Source organism: Stegodyphus dumicola, chromosome 2 (genome assembly GCF_044657685.1).
Source record: "Stegodyphus dumicola isolate Sdum_Otavi_A_Nest chromosome 2, ASM4465768v1".
Taxonomy (NCBI): domain Eukaryota; kingdom Metazoa; phylum Arthropoda; class Arachnida; order Araneae; family Eresidae; genus Stegodyphus; species Stegodyphus dumicola.
The window spans coordinates 236,524,234-236,545,423 of record NC_140769.1 but is presented as its reverse complement, the minus strand read 5'-3'; the positions used below and the strand labels follow the sequence as shown (position 1 = coordinate 236,545,423).

The 21,190-nt window shown below is 31.5% G+C and overlaps 1 protein-coding gene across 3 annotated transcripts in view; it reads right to left on the bottom strand.

Annotated features, from left to right (window-relative positions):
* The window catches only part of LOC118193137 (uncharacterized), an 85,640-nt gene that overhangs the window by 26,203 nt on the left and 38,247 nt on the right, over positions 1-21,190 (bottom strand). For 2 of the 3 annotated variants that reach the window (XM_035364185.2, XM_035364184.2), the window contains exons 6-8: positions 11,717-13,982; positions 319-379; positions 71-164 (exon numbers count right to left, since the gene is read on the bottom strand). In XM_035364185.2, the coding sequence (XP_035220076.1) occupies positions 71-164; positions 319-379; positions 11,717-13,982 (2,421 nt within the window). Of the gene's footprint in view, positions 1-70; positions 165-318; positions 380-11,716; positions 13,983-19,619; positions 19,648-21,190 lie in introns of all 3 variants that reach the window. The other variant, XM_035364186.2, reaches the window with a different exon arrangement.

Here is a 21,190-nt window from a genome sequence, read left to right as displayed (position 1 = left end):
AGTACCAAAAAATTTATATATATATATATACACACACACATACACACACATATATATATGGATTTCATACCTGCTTCTTTAATTTCTTTAAAGACATTGAAGGAGTTATAAGCAAAGGTATTGGTCCACGATGAGAGGATTTATCTTCAATATACAGACCAACCCTGAAATAAAATATGTAGATCTGTTGCATGCATAATCATAAATACAAAGAATAAATGAGAGGTAAAATAAGACAATTTAAATATTCCATTGTAAGGTTGGTAATTTCACCAGAGCATTTTGAACAGTTCCAAAGATATAACAAAAATAACTTACATAATTGGCTGATTCAGTTTTAAGCTATGATTTCCAGAATTACAAGAAACAGGATTTTTTCCTAGGAAAAAAGTACAATTGAAATATATATCAAACTGCTCATTATCATATTAAATTTAATAAAAGTGTTTTTATTTTATGCTAATATATTCTATCTAATTTACTCATATTTGACATAATATTTTGTTTCTTTAAAGAACCTGGTCTCTGCTAAAAAAATCCATATATAAAACCACATTGATTTGGAGATTGTTGAAAACATAAAAAAAAAAAAAAAAAAAAAAAAAAAGGTTTTTAGTATTTCAGCTTCAGCATTCCCATCCAATATATTGTGCTGCTTACAATTTGTATTCTGTGCTGTCATAGTTTTTATTCCTGGCAGCTTCAAACAATCTATAATGCCTAACACTTTTTTATACGAAAAGGTATAATATATTTTATTCTCATATATTTTATTCTTATTTTCTAGCTCAATATGTAACACATGGTATTAGAATATATTTTATAAATTACATTAATGAAAAGTATTTTAAGTTTAATCTGGAAAATAATCATATTTACTCGTGATAATACAAGTTTTACTATGCAAATATCATTCCCTGTACCTTCATAGCACAAGGTTCTGAAAATATTTTAAATACACATGCAATTTTCCCCTTTTTTCAAGGTGTTAAGAAGTGAACTATTCTAAATTTGAAAATGGCTTTACCTTACTAGCAAATACAAAACACTGCAAATGTTAAGCCAAACCTTCTCCTTCACACTCGCTAATGATAGCAACATGTTAAAAGTAATGAAGCATTTATGCAAAGCCATTGTGAGGCGTAAGTGGCATAAATTGAACATTACTGCTAGGCAGCCAGACCTTGCTATATCATGGAAACTGCTATAAGGATACTGTTTAACTATTCTAACTGTTGATGGCTACCTGAAACAATAGCAGCAAACAACTATGAACTGACATTCAGACAACTATTTTGCCAAGTCCAGCATTTATAACTTTCAGCATCCACAACATAGGTCAGCATGTACAACATGGATTTGCCCATCCATGCATCTACAACTTTACCTTCCAGAATTAGTTCCCAAAAAATACTTTATTTATGAAAAAAAATGTGCAGTCGAAAAAAAATTTTTTTTGAAAGGCATATGTACTAAGAGCACAGTGTACTGCAAATTTTCAGAACCATGGTAAAAGAAAAAAATAGCTACACTGTAAAATTTAAATCAGAAATTTAGATGCTTTTCTCTTAATAGGGTGTCAACTGCCAAATGTGCATCAAAATGCCAAATGAAGTAGCCTATTTACATCACAGTAGCAATAGCGTTATAGCCAACAAATGGGAAGAGACATTAATCCAGGAATTTTCCACCATATAATATATGCATGATGCGAAATTTATGCAATTCCCTGGGAATTTTGAAGTAAAAACATCAGAGAATTCCTCACTTTGGCACCACATACAGCCTTGGCATTGTGCACATTAAGCATTATGTATATCACATTTATAATATGTAAATAGTTATTCTTTTCATGAAGCTTTATGTATTGTTAGGGTTGCTACCATCTAGTTAGATTTCACGCCAAAGTTTATGTTTGGTGCTAAATAGTGCTCTGTTATAAGAAAACAACGTTTTAAAATTCACTGTAATTAACAGTGTTAAACCTGCCAGTAGACAGTTTGGCACTGAACCTAGTTTGATTCGATATTGGAGAAAGAGAAAGATGAATACGCTGATGACATAAATTCAAGGTGGAGAGTATTTTAAGGGCTGAAAATTGGAAAATTATCAGAAATTGATAATAAAATGCTAATTACATGATAGAGATACAAATGAAAGTAAGGGATGAAGTGAAAAAATTTGGTATTACAACTCACAATTTAAAGCAACCACAGGTCGGACTATTTGTTTTATGAAATGAAATGGACTTAGTTTAAAGAGCAGAACAATACTTGCACAATGGTTACTGCATGATTATAGTGGAAAGGTGTTAGAAATTCACAGGATCCAGCAAAGATTATGACTATGATCTTGGTCAAATAACAAACACAGAACAAACTCCTGCATCATTTTTCAAAATGCTTAACAATTACATTCAATCAAAAAGGAGGCAACTTCTGTGTTAATAAAAATTAGAAGAGCAGTGACTGATGACAGTAAAAGAAAAAATTGCTGCCTTTCATCATTTCTAAAAGGAAGGTACTGGGAAAACAAAAACTCCATGATGGATCATAGTATGGATATATAAGGAAGGCTGGAAACAATCCAACCAAATGAAACAGTGACTCAAAACTGTACAGACCTGTCGATCAGGCACTCTTCTACATAAGAATTTACTGCTAATGTTGAACAGCTTTCCTAAGCGGAATGGAAGCAGGGATGTGCCATCCATATAGGTAAGGTCATGCAACACATAACGGTGCCAAGGCCCTAAAGATGCCTGTGGTCATCAAGACCTTAAACAGCACCAAGGCTTTAGAGCAGCCTAGAGTAATTTTATTATCTACCAATACTGACCAGTGGTGAAACTGCACTATTCCTATTCCTCTAGGGGCTCGACGTAGGCACATTTTTCACCATTTGGTCAAATGCTTTCAGATTTAAGCCTGTAAAATTTTAGGTTTATTTTAGGTTAAGTGCTTTTGCAGTCAGTGCAGGTTTATTAATTTTTCATTGCTATCATGAGCAAGTGAGCCATGTGAGTATACCAATATATGTAATCGTAAGTTCTGATTTGCTAACATTGGGACTGTGAAAAATTATTAAAAATAAGGTAAGCGATTAAGTGAATTCACCACTATATAATAATTATAATAATGTTTTATTCAACTTTAAAAATACTTACATTTAACTATACATTCTGTTTACCTAATTTCAATCAATACTTATGAAAATTGGCATAACAGTAATTATAAAACTTAATGATGAATTATGAATTTTCTTTAGTCATTTTTTATATAAAACAAATAAAACTGATAATATAATTATTTTATATAAAACAAATAAAACTTTGTGCTTCCTAAATTTTTTTTTTTTGGATGGCTAGAGAGGTAAAAAAGAAATTGCCTAGTTATTGAAACTTGGTTACTAAAAGAAAACAGAAAGACAACTTGAGAAGAGGAATTTAAAAGTTAACTTTTTCAGAAGCTCACATTTCCAAGACAGTACTTCTACTGATAACAGTGGTTTTCTAATTTCATCAAAACCAATGTTGCTATCAGAATTAGGTTTGGTTTGGTTCATGTGATTATGACAAAGCCTTGAGGGCTATCTGCCTAAGGAGAGGGATGCTTTCAGAGGATTTTCTAAGGGAAACTGGCTTGTATATGCATTGCACATGAAGAAACCCATGAAAATGTCCAAATGCCAGCACATTCACAGAACTCGAACCTCGGACCAAACTACCAGTGTTCAACGACTTTACCGCTTGGCTGCTGGAAGGCCCATCAGAATGAGGAAAGATCTGATAAAAGTGGGTTCTGATATGTTTTAATCAGTACCATCATGTTTGAGTAGGCAAGATGAAGCAATTGAACACCCTCTATAATGATCCAGCTCTTTGGCTGAGTATATTATCGCCAAACGAAGTGCAAGAACTAGTTCAAAAAGGTCCTATGTATTATCAAAATAAAACTACGTATCCTAAAGAACAAAAATAGATGTAAGTTTTATTATATATATTTCACTTGAATTTCGTCAAAGGGTGAAAAGCTCCAGTTAGATTGGTTACTATATTCTATAAAGAAAAATGTAGTTTTCTGTTTCAGTTGTAAAATATTCAGTGATATCAATAATCCATTGACCTGTAAAAATACTAAATCAAGTAACCAAGATGATTTCATGATTGGCATCACTTAAGCGAATATTGAAAATTCATGAAAAAAGGAAATCTTATTTTCAAAATTTACGTTTTTGGTCATATATATTAGAAAAATTAAAAAATAATCTAACTGTAGATTCCAAAATGTAAAATTTATTAAAAAGTGAAATTTAATAAATTTAAAAATTTAAAAATTAATTAATTAATAAATTTAAAAATTTAAAAATTATTAAAAAGTGAAACTTTTCAAAATTTACATTTTTGGTCATATATATTAGAAAAATTAAAAAATAATCTAACTGTAGATTCCAAAACGTAAAATTTATTAAAAAGTGAAACTAAACACTTGTGCAGTGTTATTGAAAGAATAATTTATATAAATTCAATTTTTGGTTGAACAGAACTTGTAACAAAATGTTTGAAAGAAATAATGAATGTTTTTTTAATTTATAGAAATAATACCAAATACAGTCATCTCTGTACATATTAATAGATTAAAAATTATGCCACTTTATCTAGGAGAAAAATTCACACTTATATGATTAAATTAATGGCCGATAATGTAAGAAATAATATTCTAAATGAAGTTTAAAAAGCATAGCTATAAACTTGCTATAAACTTGATTGAACTCTTGACGTAAGCCACCAGAAATGTGCTTGAGAAGCACATTTCTGTTCACATATTATATGTTAATTTAAAAATCAATGAATTTATTGTTGAAGAACGTTTCTTAACATTCCATCTTATAACTGATATAATAAGTGAAGGTTTAACCAACTTTTTACTGAAAACTTCGGAAAATTATGGTTTAGACATTTATAGTACAGATAAAGAAACGACAATAGTTGGAATATGAAGGGTACACATCACAGTATGCCATAAGAATTTTAGACATTAATTCATGAGCAATAATTGTAGCTTACTGAAAACACAGTTTGCACTTTGTCATGAATGATGCTGTGAAATTAAATACATTTAGTATAAATGTTTTCTCAACTGTTCAAGAGTTAATGGCTATGCTCTTTCGACCCCAAATTCCCTCTCCCCTCGCCGGTAATTTGGTTTTTTGCTTGCTTGAGTTAATCAATGATCTGTTTATAAAAATTAACATTTCAAATTTAACATTAAAACCTTTATCAGATACCAGATGTACTAACAGAATTGCTGCAATAACCCCTTTAAGATTCCATTTAGGCGAAATTTAAGATGTTTCTTATGAAATTTTGTCTGGAAACAATTTTGATAACACTACAAAATACGTTGTTACTTCTCGTTTTAAATAAATTAAAAATTAATAGTTTGTAAGTATGTTAGTGTTGAGATAGAAGGAAGATACCAATATTCAGCAAACTAAAAAATCCATTATTTCACAGACTTAATACCTTTCTTAAAGGAATATCGATCAAATAAAAGTTTCAACGACAAGGTTGTAAATCCAAAGAATTAGTGCCTTGCTTGGAAGCAGATGCGAAATTCAGATGTCCAGAAATTTTAAGGCCACAGAAAAAAAAAAAAAACTTACGAAAGTAAAGATCAGCCAATTAAAAACCAAGAATTAAAATTCAAAGTCAATTTTTTTCGGGTGGGGCTGAATGCTAGACATTACTTTCATTTGTATATGAAAGCTTTGAGTCATTATCCTTTTATTCTGATGTTTTCACATTTTATGCAATATTGAAAATTTTAGCATGTATTCAGATCAAGATCAATTTAGTTTTCATATAAAACTTGAAGAAGCTTTAACTGAAAAAAATGCAACAAAAAAGATGTAGACAGAACAGAATTTTTATATGAATTATAATTTCTGCAAAATTGCAACAAAAATGTGACATCTGTTCATCTGTAGCAGAAAGAATTACATCACAAAAAATAATCTAACCCATTCATTCTCAAACACTATGACTGCATTACTTATATTACACTTCTGCTCAAAAAATAAACAACAAAGGCAAAACACAGAATAAAACAAAAACTATTCATTTGATATGCGTGGATGTTGCCCAAGAGGTTGGTGTTGTATTACTAGACCATTACTTACAACAAGAGGTTGGTGTGGTATTACAAGGTGTGGTATTACTAGACCTTTGCTTTATTACTTACTTGACAGCCAATACAAGTAAGTAATAAAGTAAAGACTTACAAACACATGTATTACGACCATCACACCGCAAATGACCATATGAATCAGAAGAAGATGCTATAAAAACATCACGCTAATAACGGATATGATACCCTCTAGCTCAAATGCATGCTTGGCAAAGGCAAGGCCAAGCTGGCAAATAGTGTCATTGATTGCTTGTTATGACAGTAGTGCCCATTCCTGTAATAATGAACATCGAAGCTTGTGGAGGGTGCCTAGTGGCACACTGCAACCTGCTGTCCATTGTTCAAAAATGTGGCACACATGCTCTATGCTATCTAGGCCCAATGCTCTAGCAGGCCACAGCAGAAGTGGAATGGTTTTCATCTCCACATAACTCTGCACCATTCGAGCTCTATGTGTGCGGGCAGGAGGGCGTTATCATGCATAAATATCGTATTGGTACCCATTGCAGTGATAAAAAGATGCACAAGAAGGTGTAGAATTTTCCACAATATTGGAAACACACCTGTGATGGAGCCACCAATCATGTAGATGTGCGACTGTTCATTGCTATACCAGTAAATACAAGTAAGTCTTCTCCTCTATAATGGTCTCTTTCAACAATGTTTGGCATCCAATAGCATGTCCCTGGCTCACTCCATATCATTTCCCTTTGGGAATTGTTCTGGATGTTAAATTGAGACTCATCCTTAAAGAGCACGTGGCCCCACTGCTTTGGTGTCCAACTGCGATGTTCACAGCCCAATTCAACCATGCTCTGACATGCGATGGAGACAAAATAAGACAAACCAAAGGTCACTGGGCATACAGTCATGGCTCTTCATGCAGTCAAAACTACACACTTTGGCGGGCCACCCTGCAGCAGCAGACAGATGTGATGTCAGCTGTTGTGCTGTTACTGATATACGGAGTCTTGCACATAGCAACAGGAAGTAATCATCTGACATTGTGATAATCCTTCGACCTCCAAACCCACATCTTCTACAGGGGTTTTGATTCCTTTGGTAACAATTCCACAACCTATCGGTGACACTATGATGCACATTCAGCTCTCTTACAACAGCGGATTATCTTGTACCAACTTGCAACATCCTGACAAATGGTGCTTTCAGCTCATGCTTTCTGCATCGGCTATCTCAGATTACATGGAACTACTGCTGCTTGAAGTGATGGATAGGTCCAGCATGCACCTTTTCAAGGTGTTTTAGTGTGACTGCAGGATTGTGTTTTATGCTAATTTTGGTTGCCTATTTCTATTCACTGATGCAACCTCTACTTCATATGTAAACTGTACTTTAATTATTCTTTTTACATATGTATCTTTTCTTTTAGCATTTGTTGCTTATCTTTTTAGTACAAGTGTATTAATTATACCAATTTATGTAGCTACAGCCAAGAGATCATCTCTTAAATTAAAGTTAATTAAGAATTATTTACAATCTAGAATGGTGCAAGAGTGGTTAGAAAATCTTGTGATTTCTATAGAGTCTGACTTTTTAAAGCAGCTAGATATGGAAAATTTTATTAATGAATTTGCCAAAAGTAAAGCTTGAAAAGTCCAATCTCTATAAGACATTCTATTGTTTACCATCATGTATATCTATTTAAAAACACATGCAATCTAATTACATTTTATTTGACTTTCTGTTTTTAAAAATTTGGAATAATGTTTTATAATTTTAACACTGTTTTTTTGTTTTGTTACTACTGCTTCATTCTGCAATAAAAATTTTAGAAATACTTTTTTGTATGTACATCTATTGTTTACTTCAAGTAAACATATACTATATCAGTACTAACAAGTCTAAAGAGTTTGTCATAAATTTCAATGTTGAACTGTGGGAAGCGGTTAGTAATTTTGGCTGAAAATATATTGGGCAAAGAAAGGTGCCTATCAGCATTTCGCATGATGGCACAAAAGATACTTGATGCATTCCTGCATGGAAGATGTAAAAAACAAATGATCAGAACAAACACTTTTCTTGTCATCATTCCAAAAGGACTTAAAGTACTAAATGAACCTTTTGCAGCCATTAGGGTGGGAAAAAGAAAAAAACCTGAAAGATTCCGGATTTTAAATTATGTCCAAAGGGGCATTTTTTTAACCTTTTGTGCATTACCTTTATTCATTATGTATTATGTTCTTCACACTTAAACCATAAAATTCAGTTCAACAGCAATATTGCAAAACAATTTTAAAATGAGCATATCTTTAGAATTTCTGATGCACACTGGAAATAGAAAGGTCCCCCCCTCCCATAGAGTGTTGCCATTGCTCGCTTTTAAATCATTGAGTTTGTTAATAAAAAATTTGTTAAAGTTTTACAAAATATGAAACAGATAATATAACAAATTCCAAATTTAAGCTTCTAGATGCCCATATTTGGGTGGAAACGTACACTGAAGTGACAAAAGTCATGGGATACCTCCTAATATTTTGTCGCTCCTCCTTTTGCCTGGCGAAGTGCAGCAACTCGACGTGGCATGGACTCAACAAGTCGTTGGAAGTCCCCTGCAGGAATATTGAGCCATGATGCCTCTATAGACATCTTTAATTGTGAAAGTGTTGACGGTGCAGGGTTTTGGGCACGAACTGACCTCTCGATGATGTCCCATAAATGTTCGATGGGATTCATATCAGGCGATCTAAGTGGCCAGATCATTCGCTGGAATTGTCCAGAATGTTCTTCTAACCAATCGCGAACAATTGTGGCCCAGTGACATGGCGCATTGTCATCCATAAAAATCCCATCGTTGTTTGAGTACGTGAAGTCCATGAATAGCTGTAAGTGATCTCCAAGTAGCCGAAGGTATCCATTTCCAGTCAATGATCGGTTCAGTTGCACCAGAGTACCGAGTTCATGCCATGTAAAAACAGCCCAGACCATTATGGAACCACCACCAGCTTGAACAGTGCCTTGTTGACATTTTGGGTTCATGGCTTCGTGGGATCTGCGCCACACTCGAACCCTACCATCAGCTCTTACCAACTGAAATCGTGACTCATCTGACCAAGCCACAGTTTTCCATTCGTTTAGGGACCAACCGATATGCTCACGAGCCCACGAGAGTCGCTGCAGGCGATGTCGTGCTGTCAGTAAAGGCACTCGAGTCGGTCTTCTGCTGGCATAGCCCAAGGAAGACAAATTTCGCCGCACTGTCCTATTGGACACGTCCCTCGTACGTCCCACATTGATTTCTGTGGTTATTTGACGCAGTGTTGCTTGTCTGTGAACACTGACAACTCTACGCAGACGTCGCTGGTGTCGGTCGTTAAGTGCAGGTGGTCGGCCACTGCGCTGTCCATGGTGGGATGTTATGCCTGAAATTAGATACTCTCGGCACAATCTTGACACTGTGGATCTCGGAATGTTGAATTCCCTAACGATATCCAAAATGGAATGACCCATGCGTCTAGCTCCAACTACCATTCCGCGTTCAAAGTCTGTTAGTTCTCGTCGTGCGGCCATAATCACGTCAAAGCATCTTCACATGAATAACTTGAACACAAATGAAAGGCCTGCCAAAGCACTTCGCATTTATACATTTTCTACGCGATACTACTGCCATCTGTATGTTTGCGTATTGCTATCCCATGACTTTTGTCACTTCAGTGTACATTATTCAAAATTGGATGGCTCTGGGTACCTTTGTTTTATCACAATGAGAGAAACATACATACATTTAAGCAGATTCTTCATTATTTAATTTTTTTAATATAATACATGGCAATAATATTTGGCGGAAACAATTTGAAAAGTGAATCGGACATTTCTAGTGAACCATTGCAAAATTTCAAAATGAAAATGTAGTCCTTCAGCGCAAATTGCCTCTTTGGACTTTAAAAAAAAAGGGGGGGGACACTTCTATATCTCCCTTTCTACTGAGCCCATTGACGAAACACAAATTGCATTTTTCATGTCTCGTTAGTACGACTTAGGATATATAGTAGATTTATATATAGCACTGTTCTAATATAGGTACTTTGGCACAAAATCGGACTTTTCCTGAAATGACGTGCAAATTTCATTCCATATTTATATTCGACTACTCAAACTATGCCTAAATATTAAATTTTGTAAAATTTGGTGCAAAATTTACAGAGAAATTTAAAAATTTATCCTGGCAGATTTTTTTTTTCAGTTTGCACCAAGAATAATTCACTCAGGCGAACTTTTTAATTTATAGCAACCTATTTTTCTTTCCTTTTTTTCATTGTAAACAAGCGGAAAAAAAGGTCACGTTTATTACTTTCAAATAATTTTAACATAGTGCATGAACCACATTTGGTGTTAATATCGTTTATAATGAATATGCTAAATTTCAAACACTCCAATATGTAAATTCACATATATCTTAGGAAATTGTGAATAAAAAACTCCATTTTTTTTTGGCTGGTGTGCCTAGAAATACATCTACTTTAAGATGATGTTAAAAATCTTAAAAGTTATAATACAATTTTTTTTTTGAAAAATTTATAAAAAATATTTAAAAATACAAATTTTAAAAATAAATCATAAAAAATGTACAAATTATATTTGGATTAAGCCTAAATTTCGAATTCTGGAATAAGGAATGAAGTAAGTGTAAAGAAAAGGATATTAATTATATATTAAATTAAATTAACATTAAGGAGTTAAAATTTTGAGAGCTAATTTGCTAAAAACAACTCGTGAGATTTTTATAAAACTTGGCAGTTTGGCATAATTTGAATCACAAAATCGAAATATGGGTAAAAATTGGTACGCTACTTCAGAAAAAGTCCGATTTTGTGTCAAAATACCTATATTAGAACAATGCTGTATGTAAATCTAATACATATCCTAAGTCGTGCTTTCGAGACATGAAAAACACAAGTTGAATTCCGTCGACCCGCCCAGTAGAACGGAAAATATAGAACTGCTCTTTTTTTTCCTTTTTTTTTTTTCTGCAGTGTACCTGTGAATAAACAAGATACAATTCAAAGACTATTTCTGAAAGTTTTATAATGAGTGGGTTGTAGAATTATCAATTAAATATTCGAGAACGTTAACTGAATAATTTTAAAATGCTCTCCTGTTCTATCAAATTTCTTGAATTTTGAGACTAATGTATCACTTAAAGGTCTATATTGATATGCACATTAGATTAAATAAAGCCTCCACAAAGGAATCTACAGAAATTCCATGGCATACTGCAATTTGTATGGATAAAGGTATCTGTTAAGATTTTCCACAAACTTATTTAGCCCTTCCTGTGCTGATCAGTAATAGTGGTTAGTTCCAAATAGCACATATTTTGAATACTGAACAAATGAACATAACAATTTGGCTGGATCCTGTACATCTGTTGCATATATTTTCAAAATAAATCTAAATATATGTTATTGCTTACAAATGAAACTTAATATACTTAAGCAATGCTCATTTCTAAAATTCAGTAGAGAAAATTAATAATTGTATAACTGCTATCAAAAATTCAAAAGACTAACCTCCTTTGGATCCAGGAAGATTATTTTCTTGTAAAAGAGAAGACAATGCTGCTAATGAGGCTTTTGATGATGGACTTCTCTTCATGGAACTGGAAGTATCAACATGACCAGCTTTCATATGTTTAGGGGCAACCTTTTTCTTATAAAATTTTTTAGTATCATTTTCTTTCAATTCAGAATCAGGTAATAAAGAGTGCCTTTCAGAACAATGAGAACATTTTTTAGATGTGTTCTCATTTACTGTAGATGAACTTGCAACTACAGAACCGGTGGTCTTCATCATATCTTTTGCACTTTTCATTTTCATAGTACAATCGGAGTTCAAAGCATTTGAATCGTCTACAGATATGCTGCCATCATGTTCAGATGCTTCATTATGTGATTCTTCAGCAATAGGCAATAGAAATTGACTTGAAGTATAACCTTGACCTGCAGCCTTATCTGTCTGGTATTCCCAATTTGTTGGAAATGATTGTATTGCTTTTATATCAGTTTTTGTCCTATTTGTTTCTAATGAATTATTTTGAGATTTTCCATTTGCTGATTGCCCTGGCAACCTTCTATCTCCAACTTCACCAGCACTTTTAGTTGCCAACATATTAAACGCCTGTACAAAATCTTTGACTGTTCCTTTTACAGGTGGTTTAATTTGGAGTTCTTCAAAAATTGTCTTTGATTTATCGGATGCTTCTTCGGTTGAAACAGATGAACTGTCTGTTAAATTATGCTTAGATTCCTGATTATCTTTAATTAATTTTTTACCTATATCCAGAACCACTGGTTCTTCTGATAATTCAGATGATGAAGAATCCTCTTCGATGGTATAAGTTACAGTACGTGGAGCACTAACTTCTTCTACTGTCACAACATTTGTCTCAGTCTTTTGAATAGATATTTTTAAACATATATCACTATTGTCATTTGAATATTGCAAAAAATTAGAAGAATTAGACAACGATGAACCTTTTTCAGAAGAATTTAAGTGTTTCATCATTCCATATTTAACTAAACCATATTTTTCCTCTTCACTACCTTCTTCAGAAAAGGATATTGATCTACTAGTAGAAATCTGTGCATCATCAGTCTCGGAATTGCCTTTGCTTTCAATGTCAATTGAAGTAGAAGACAAGTTCTTTAATTCTTGACGACTCAAAACTTTGCGCTTTGCCTTTTTTAATCTGGGATTGGACAAACAAAATTCTTCATCTTCTAATTCTTTTAGTATCTGCTTAGCATGTCTTAGTTTTTCTGATCTTTTTAAACGAAGTTTGTCATTACTGTTAGAATCAGGAACCATATCCAAATAGTTAAGGTTTTTATGCTCCTTTTCTGATTCAGATCTGGCAGCTGATGCAATATTTAAGTTTGTAACATTGCTCAGTGGTGGAGGAAGTGGAGCTCTTCTTTTCTTCCGTCTTCTCCTTAAGGTACCATGAGAACGAATGCTATTATTTCTCACAATTTTAAATCCAATTTGGTTTCGATTTTCTTTCTCTTTTGGAATGCCTGCTTTCACAACCGTGTCATTTCTTGATTTTCCAGTAACAACATGACTATTTTGACTGTGATCACAGGTAGAGGAATCAGAATGTTGAATCGGTGGCAAAGGAGCAGGTCGCTTTTTTCTACTTCTGCATTTTTGCTGTCGACTCTGAAGACTAGATTCAGAGGAATTACCTAAATCTTTAACTGATTTAGGTTTCAGTTCAGGTTTTGGCACTTTACAAACATTAATAGATGCGTATTCACTGAAAGAGGACAATCGTTGACCAGTTAATGATTGAGAATTATGAGAAAGAAAAATGCTTGTAAGAGATTTTCTATCTTTTAAAACAATTTTATTTTTTTGTTTATGTCTATTTGTTCCAAGGACAAGACAAGAGACCCAGTCTTTAAAATCACTGATTAACCTTAAACTTGATCGAGGATTTGATAGTGAATGCTTCCGATTAAAATTAGAGGCACAGAAATCATCTTCAGGATATTCCATACCATTAAATCTGCCACTAGGCCTTAAGCTTGAAAATTTAGAGCAATCCTTAGTAGAAGTTTGAATATGATCATTATATAATCTTCTATTATGATAGTTTTCTAGAGCTTGATTAGTTGAATTTTGGATTGGATTACGTATATTACATGCATTATATGCTTCATATGGACGATCCTCATAGCACATAGATTGCCGTGTCGTTATTCTATCATACACTGGACCATGGACATAAGAATGCCCATTATGTAAACCTTCATTCTGAGCACAATTTGAGCACTATCAAATAAAAAAAATTAATACCTAATAAAAATATATTCAAATACATGATAAAAATACATTTGTACTTTAAAAATTGCACTGATTTCTTGAGTAAATCACTCATTTACAGTAAATCCCAAAATCAAATAAATTAGACATAACCAAAATGTGAAATAAATTAAGACTGAGCTGTCTTTCCAATTTCTTTTAAATAATTTTTTTTTTTTTTCCCTTTTTCTATTTTCCCAGCACTTAAAAGGTAATATGTATATGCTTTTTGCTGCACTTCATTAAAACATATTTCCTCAGATTTCATGTGAAATATATTTATCATTCAATCAATATTTGTAATGCAAAATATCAGATGTGGACACCACATGACTTCCTTGTATGGTCTATTAAATTATACACACTTTTTGCTGCACTTCATTTAAACATATTTCCTCATTCATGTGAAATATATTTATCATTCAATCAATACAGCTCTTGTATCATGGTATGCCAAAAATACATAAAAACTCAAAACATCTTCATTAAAAATTATACAATACAGAAAAACCTAAAACATCAGATACAGTTAAAAGCAGTTAAAAAATAATTCCCACAATTAAAATCTCTATGCAAAAACAAGCAATTCGGCCAACGGACAGAAAAACAAAATTTTCGGTGCACAAACCTGAAACTTAACTTTTGGTCACACTGTGAAAAAAGGCATTGAAGTTCATAAACCAACTGACTTAATTCATTAGTCTACTACTAAGAGTTTCGAATGTAAACAAATGGCATGCTCATTAGTCCTAGCACCCTTTTTTTTTTAATTTTCGATTATTCTAGAACTATTGCCTGCATATTAACTAGAGGCATAAAGATTTTAACCAGAACATAAAAACAACATAATTCAACCAATTTTATAGGAAAAAAATGCAGAATTTACCAACATATAAGAATAAAAATGCCGAGCTCACCGAGCTGGGTAACAAGATGAGCATATGCATGTTTTTTATAGCCAATTGCAATGAAAAAGGGAGGTGCACTGCAACACATTATAGCAGTTCCATATACAAAATTTCAACATTCTATGGCTACTCGTTTTTTAGTTACGTGAGATACGTACATATGTGTGTATGTACAGACATCATGAAAAAAATCTCTGCCAAATCCATTTCACAATCCTCTTTTTGGAAAAAAAAAAAAAAAAGAGTCCTTTATTCTGTCTGTATGTACAGATGTAATGCAAAAAAAATTATTCAAGAGGATTCGAGAATGATCAAAATGGATATTTCCATTGAAACATGATGCACATTTTTTTTTATTACAATACTTTTACTTCATAGAAGGAAATAATGCAGGATTATTATCTTCAAGATACAGCAAAAAGATCTTGCATATTTAAATGTAAAACAATGTTTGCCATTTTATCATCATCTTAAAGATAATATTGTCCAAACACTTGCTCTCATAAGCTTTGCAATTTTGAAGCCTCAACCAGTTCTGAGTGTGCTTATTTAATACTTCAAATTTTGATCTAACATTGACTTTCAGTAAATTAGTTGTCTCTAGTCTATGTTTAATGATTCCAGCATTTAGGTACTCCCAGAGAAAATAATCAGATGGGAAGAAATCTGGTAACTCAGCCAGTCAAATAATCTCCATTACAAATGCGACATTCTGAAAACATTCCTTTCGAAACTTTTCAGGTTTGCCTTATATGTTTTAAATTTATCTTGTTAGAATTACAAAGACGCATTTTCAAGATCACTTATTCCATGTTGTAAGAAATCATATATCTCTGCATACTGCTGACATGCAACAATGTCAACTCACCTTTCTTCTTCAAAAACGTACAGCCCTTCAGTTTATACTGTAATGACAAATGAAATGTCAGGGCACATATGCTGCTCCAATACACATCAATTTAAATGCCACAACAGAGACAATCATACAGTAGAGTAGCTATTTGAGATATAGAAGATTATCCTGCCAGACCTTCTATATATAAGGAAAAATAGGAGGTTAAAAATCTAAAAATCTTTCCATGAAAATGGCTTATTAAATACATATAGTCCTTAACAGATTATGTTAGTCAACTTTGCACTGTACTTAAAGATGTATGAGAAAATGGTAGAACTATCACAAATGTAAGCAACAAAGACTTAAATTGCATTAAAAAACTGTAGAACATATCAAGTAAATATTTGAGGAAAGCACTTTGTTGGCATCCAAAATGGCGTAAGAAAGATCACTTATTGTAGCTTATCCGAGTCCTGTCATTTTCTTGTAACTACAGATGCATGTTATTTCATATCAGTAGTTTAAAAATGGTGGGAGGGGGAGTGAAATGGAAATTTTAAATATGACTTTGTAGAGACATTAGGATTTGCCCCCCCCCTTTTTTTTTTTTTCGTTGAAGCAAGCGAGATGAAGAATGAGCAATGCTCTCACCAGGAGTCAAACCACGGACCTCTCGAATATGCGCTGAGCTTGCTGACCACTACACTACGAAGACATGCTAAGAAGGCAGGAGAAATACCTTATATATGCCCCCTTTTAAAGGTTGACTGAGGATTAGGGAACCCAATCACAAAATCCTGGGAGTGGGGAATCATCATCCACCACATTTTTAGTTTGGGTGTCACTGTAGAGACATTAGGTTAGTTTTGAAGCAGGAAAGGTGAAAAATGAGCAATGCCCTCACCGAGACTTGAACCACTGACTTCTCGAATACATAACCATGTGTGCTTACCAATACACTATGAAGGCATCCTAAGAAGGCGGGGTGAAAAAATTTTATTTTAGTCAAAAATTCTGTGAACAAAAATCAGCCTTCTTTTTATGGAAGTAAGTTTGACCAAGGAAAGTTTGAAAGAAATGTTGCCCAAAATTGTACCACTCATTTAAAACCAATAAATAGAGTTCTGTTTGGGAAAAAAAAAAAAATTGATAATAAAAAAATAATAAAAAAAAAGACAAACTTCTAAAAACTATTATAAAACAATTTTTTTTTTAAAGAAATGTTATATTTAAAACCAATAAATGGAGTTCTGTTGATAAAAAAAATACAAGCTTCCAAAACCTAATATAAAACAATTAAGAAATGCTATATTTATTTCTAGAAAAAGTGGAAATTCATAAAAAAAGTAATAAAAATTGACAATATGTACAGGAAGTTAACAATTTTTATAACTCAAATCAATTAGCAATCTGAAATAATAAAAGCATTTTGTAATGCTCAAAAGTCATTCCTGTGTTAGATCAATTTCTAGCAGTTTTTTTGCCAGTAAGAAATTTCATGATAAGTAAAACATATATTAACAATACTTAATGTATTATGTTTAGTAAGGCAACTTGATTGTCTTAAAGTAAATCTGCAGTCCGGTTATTAAAACTTCAAAAATACTGAATGATCTAAAGAATATGTAGGATACTATAACTCACACACATTCTGTAATGGAGAAAAAGAATGAGATTATAACTAACATTATTAATGAAATATATAAAATATCTAAATTCAAAGATATGCAAGATGTAATTTCATAAATTTTAAAATAATTTCTCTATAAAATCTAATCTAATTCCATAAGATGGTCACTTGTCTATAAAGTACATCTTAAAGCTTTAGTAAGTGAAAATCAGTGACAGACAATGGATAAAATTTTAAGATCATAATATTAAACTTAGAGTAAGGATTTCCCATGCAGTACATGTTGCATTCAAAGAGAAAAGCAAATCTTGAATATAGATTACTCATAATCTCACTAAGAATCACAGCTGAAATGCACTGCCATTTTTTCTTTACTTTTGTCTAATCTATATTACTCTTTTTTGGATATCATAATTGAAAGAGTATATAGTACATAATTCCTATTCTCAAATAACAGTGCTTATTCAGCAGTGACACTCTGACAGAAACAGTAAAACCTGACATTCATATTTTAGGTATTAAGGATTTTGGATACACACTTTTATTTCACTCACCTTATATCCTACATAGCTGCTTTATATTACTATTTGTTCCAATCAATGCAACATTTTTCAGTTGATAATTACTTAAAAATTTCAAACATCTGATTATGCACAATAATATAAAATGTGATTTTTCAAAAATGGTAACAGCAACCTGATTTTTATATAGAAAGACATCATAAACAATGATAATAACTAAACTTCAGTACTTTGCTTGCACAATGTAACTTTAAACACATATTAAAGTGAGAGAGTTTTTGGAATGACTTTTCATACAGCATAGAACATTTACAAACTATAAAAATCAGAGCAGAAATTAGTTTTATTTGTTTAACAATCAGGCAAAAATCAATCAGCCTAACACTAGTTATACAAAAAAAGCTCAATTAACTCGTTGCATGCCCTTAGCTCTTTTGACATGCATGCCCTTTTTTCCCCAAAAAAGATAAAATACATTGCTCTGCAAATCTAAGGTTGATTTTTGCCTAATTTTATATTTCAATTAGTAAGCTTACTTCTCTTCCATATGTTTACAATAAACAGCATTTGACATAATTAATATAAATTTCAATAAATGAAAAATGTTATCTCTAATGCATTATTTTCACAGAAATAACATTATCAGAAGCCCCTGGAAGAAAACAAACTGAAATAATATTAATTAAAAACAGACAAGATTCCCTCTTATCAGTAAGGTTTTTAAATTATATAGTTTTCAACTGAAAATTCCTTCCTCCAAATAATAAAAAAGAAGTACAAAACTATATTAAATTTTATCAGATCATAAGTAATTTAAATTATCTTAATTATCATGTAAGAAAATTTTTAAAATGTTTAACAACAAGGAGTTCAATACAGTCATCAAACATTAAATGTTTTAAAAGGTACATGAAGCATTTACCTACGAAAAATTAATTTCATTTTCATTAGGATTTCAACAATTTACAAACAGACAAAGTTGTTATTTTTTAAGACTTACTGCAATAAAGTGAAAACAATATACATCTAGAAAGGGCCATGTTTATTTAAAAATTTGCATTTAATTATTAAAGGTTAAATTTAGAATAAAATTAACAAATCATTAAAATTTTATATAATAAGATGTATAATTTTAAATTTAAATCTTTATAAAGGGATCTGGAATACATATAATGAGTCAAAACATGATTAACTAAATTATGGTAATTAATTTTATTTAAACATTATATATACTTCAAAGGTTGAAAAAGCATATGATATCCTGCTCTCATAAATGTTCACAGAAAAGAATAAATTCACATATTTAAGAATAAATATGTATAAACATGGCCATCAAGCATCTCCTCAAAGATAAAAATGTAGTCTGAAGTAAATAAGAAAATTTCAAATAATTTAATGTAGTTCAATATAACTCTTGATAAATAGCATGCACATTACTTGCTTAAACTAAGCATGCAAGCTTGGTTAATTACATCTGAGAGAGACTGCATACCTGAGTTACAATAACATACAAAAGAATGGGGAGGAAAAAAAAGAACACAAGAGTTCCAGTACTACTTAAGCTATTTTCAGCATCATGCAAACATTAAGATGACATTTAAAACATAATATTAATTCTATAAAATTAGGTAGTACTTATATTTATGTAATTTAAATATCAATTTTTTAGTATAAAGCAATTTTTACTTGAAAAACGTGTTAGTATAACATTACCTGCACACTTCACACATCATGCAAAAACCTGAAAATAAACACACATTTGTAAGATAACATGCAATAATTAGCATAAATATGAAAATAATTTTTAACAAACCTTCTTTGTAGCAATGGTTTGATATTAATTTGCTTTCATCTGATGTAAACACACTGAGAATAAAATTTTTAAAATCTAGCATTACCAACAATTTCAGAAACAATCCCAAGTTTTAGGAGGTGGGAAGACAAATTATTTGCTGATGGTAAATTGAATAAAATTGAAATGGATTATATAAGAAAGATTGTATGCAGATATATACTCAACCATGTAATACTGAGAAAAGGTTTATGAATGATTGGATAAAGAAATAACTTATTATTCGTTTATTTCTCCAATTGCTCTGATTAATTTTCTCATCATTTAGCAGAATTTCAAGCTAGATAAAATGTTCACTACTTTTTTTAATCATTATTTATACCCCACCAATGATTCACACATTTTTCTAAAGTAGAAATACATCTGTAAAACATAATCTCATAATCTGGGCATGAAGGAAAATTTATTTCTAGAAACACAACAAATGTCATGCAAAATTAATTTGTACAGAACCAAACAAATGTTATGCCCAAGTGTTTGTATCTACAAATTGTTTATATGCATTTATTATGAATTAGAATTCTTCATCCCTATTCCACTTGTTCGCACAAGAACTACCTTCCATGTGCCTCATGACAAATTATGGAATGTAGTTGCATTTTAAAGATAAAATTTTACTTTCTTATCTGGCATGAATTTAAATGTTTTAGATAATGTGCTCTGCCTAAAATACTACAATAATTGCCTTTAAACAGAGATATGTGTTTCTTATTCTAAAAATGTGTTTATTATGAAACCCTGCACATAACAAAAAACACACTACTTTATTAATTTAAATCTTCCCAGGCAACATGCCACCAAAAATATACATACAATTTTGGTGAAATAAGAGTATGGTATTATTTTGCAGGTTATTTTTTACAAAAGTTGCACAAAGGAAAAAAGATGGAGATATTATCAATGCTTTGTCGCATTTTACACATTACTTTTATTAAAATTACATGAAATAAAATGTACAGATAAAAACTAACAGCATCATTTGTTACTTTTACAAATATTATATGAATTTTAAAAACTTTTTTAAAAAATCTTAGATTCAGAGTATCTATTGTTATTTTTTTCATTTTCATTTTACATTTTTTTTTCCCCTTTGAACAAGAAAAAGGAAGAGTGTGCCAAAAAAAAAAAAAGTGTTTTTCAATAGAATTTCAATGTCATACTCTAATTAGTTTTATATTTTAATAATAATAACTCTACAAAATTGGAAGCTGAATCCTGATATTTCACATAGATTTCAATTACTTTAATCATTATTATAAACATCACATGAGGTAAATATTTTTCAATGGTGTTTAATATATGGGAGAAAATTATATAATGATTTCAATAATCTTTTATATGAGAAGAAAATAAATAAATAAATACATTACATTTTATATTTTTCCTGAAACAGTTAAGGACATGCTTCATTTGGAGATCTTCAGAATAAGTA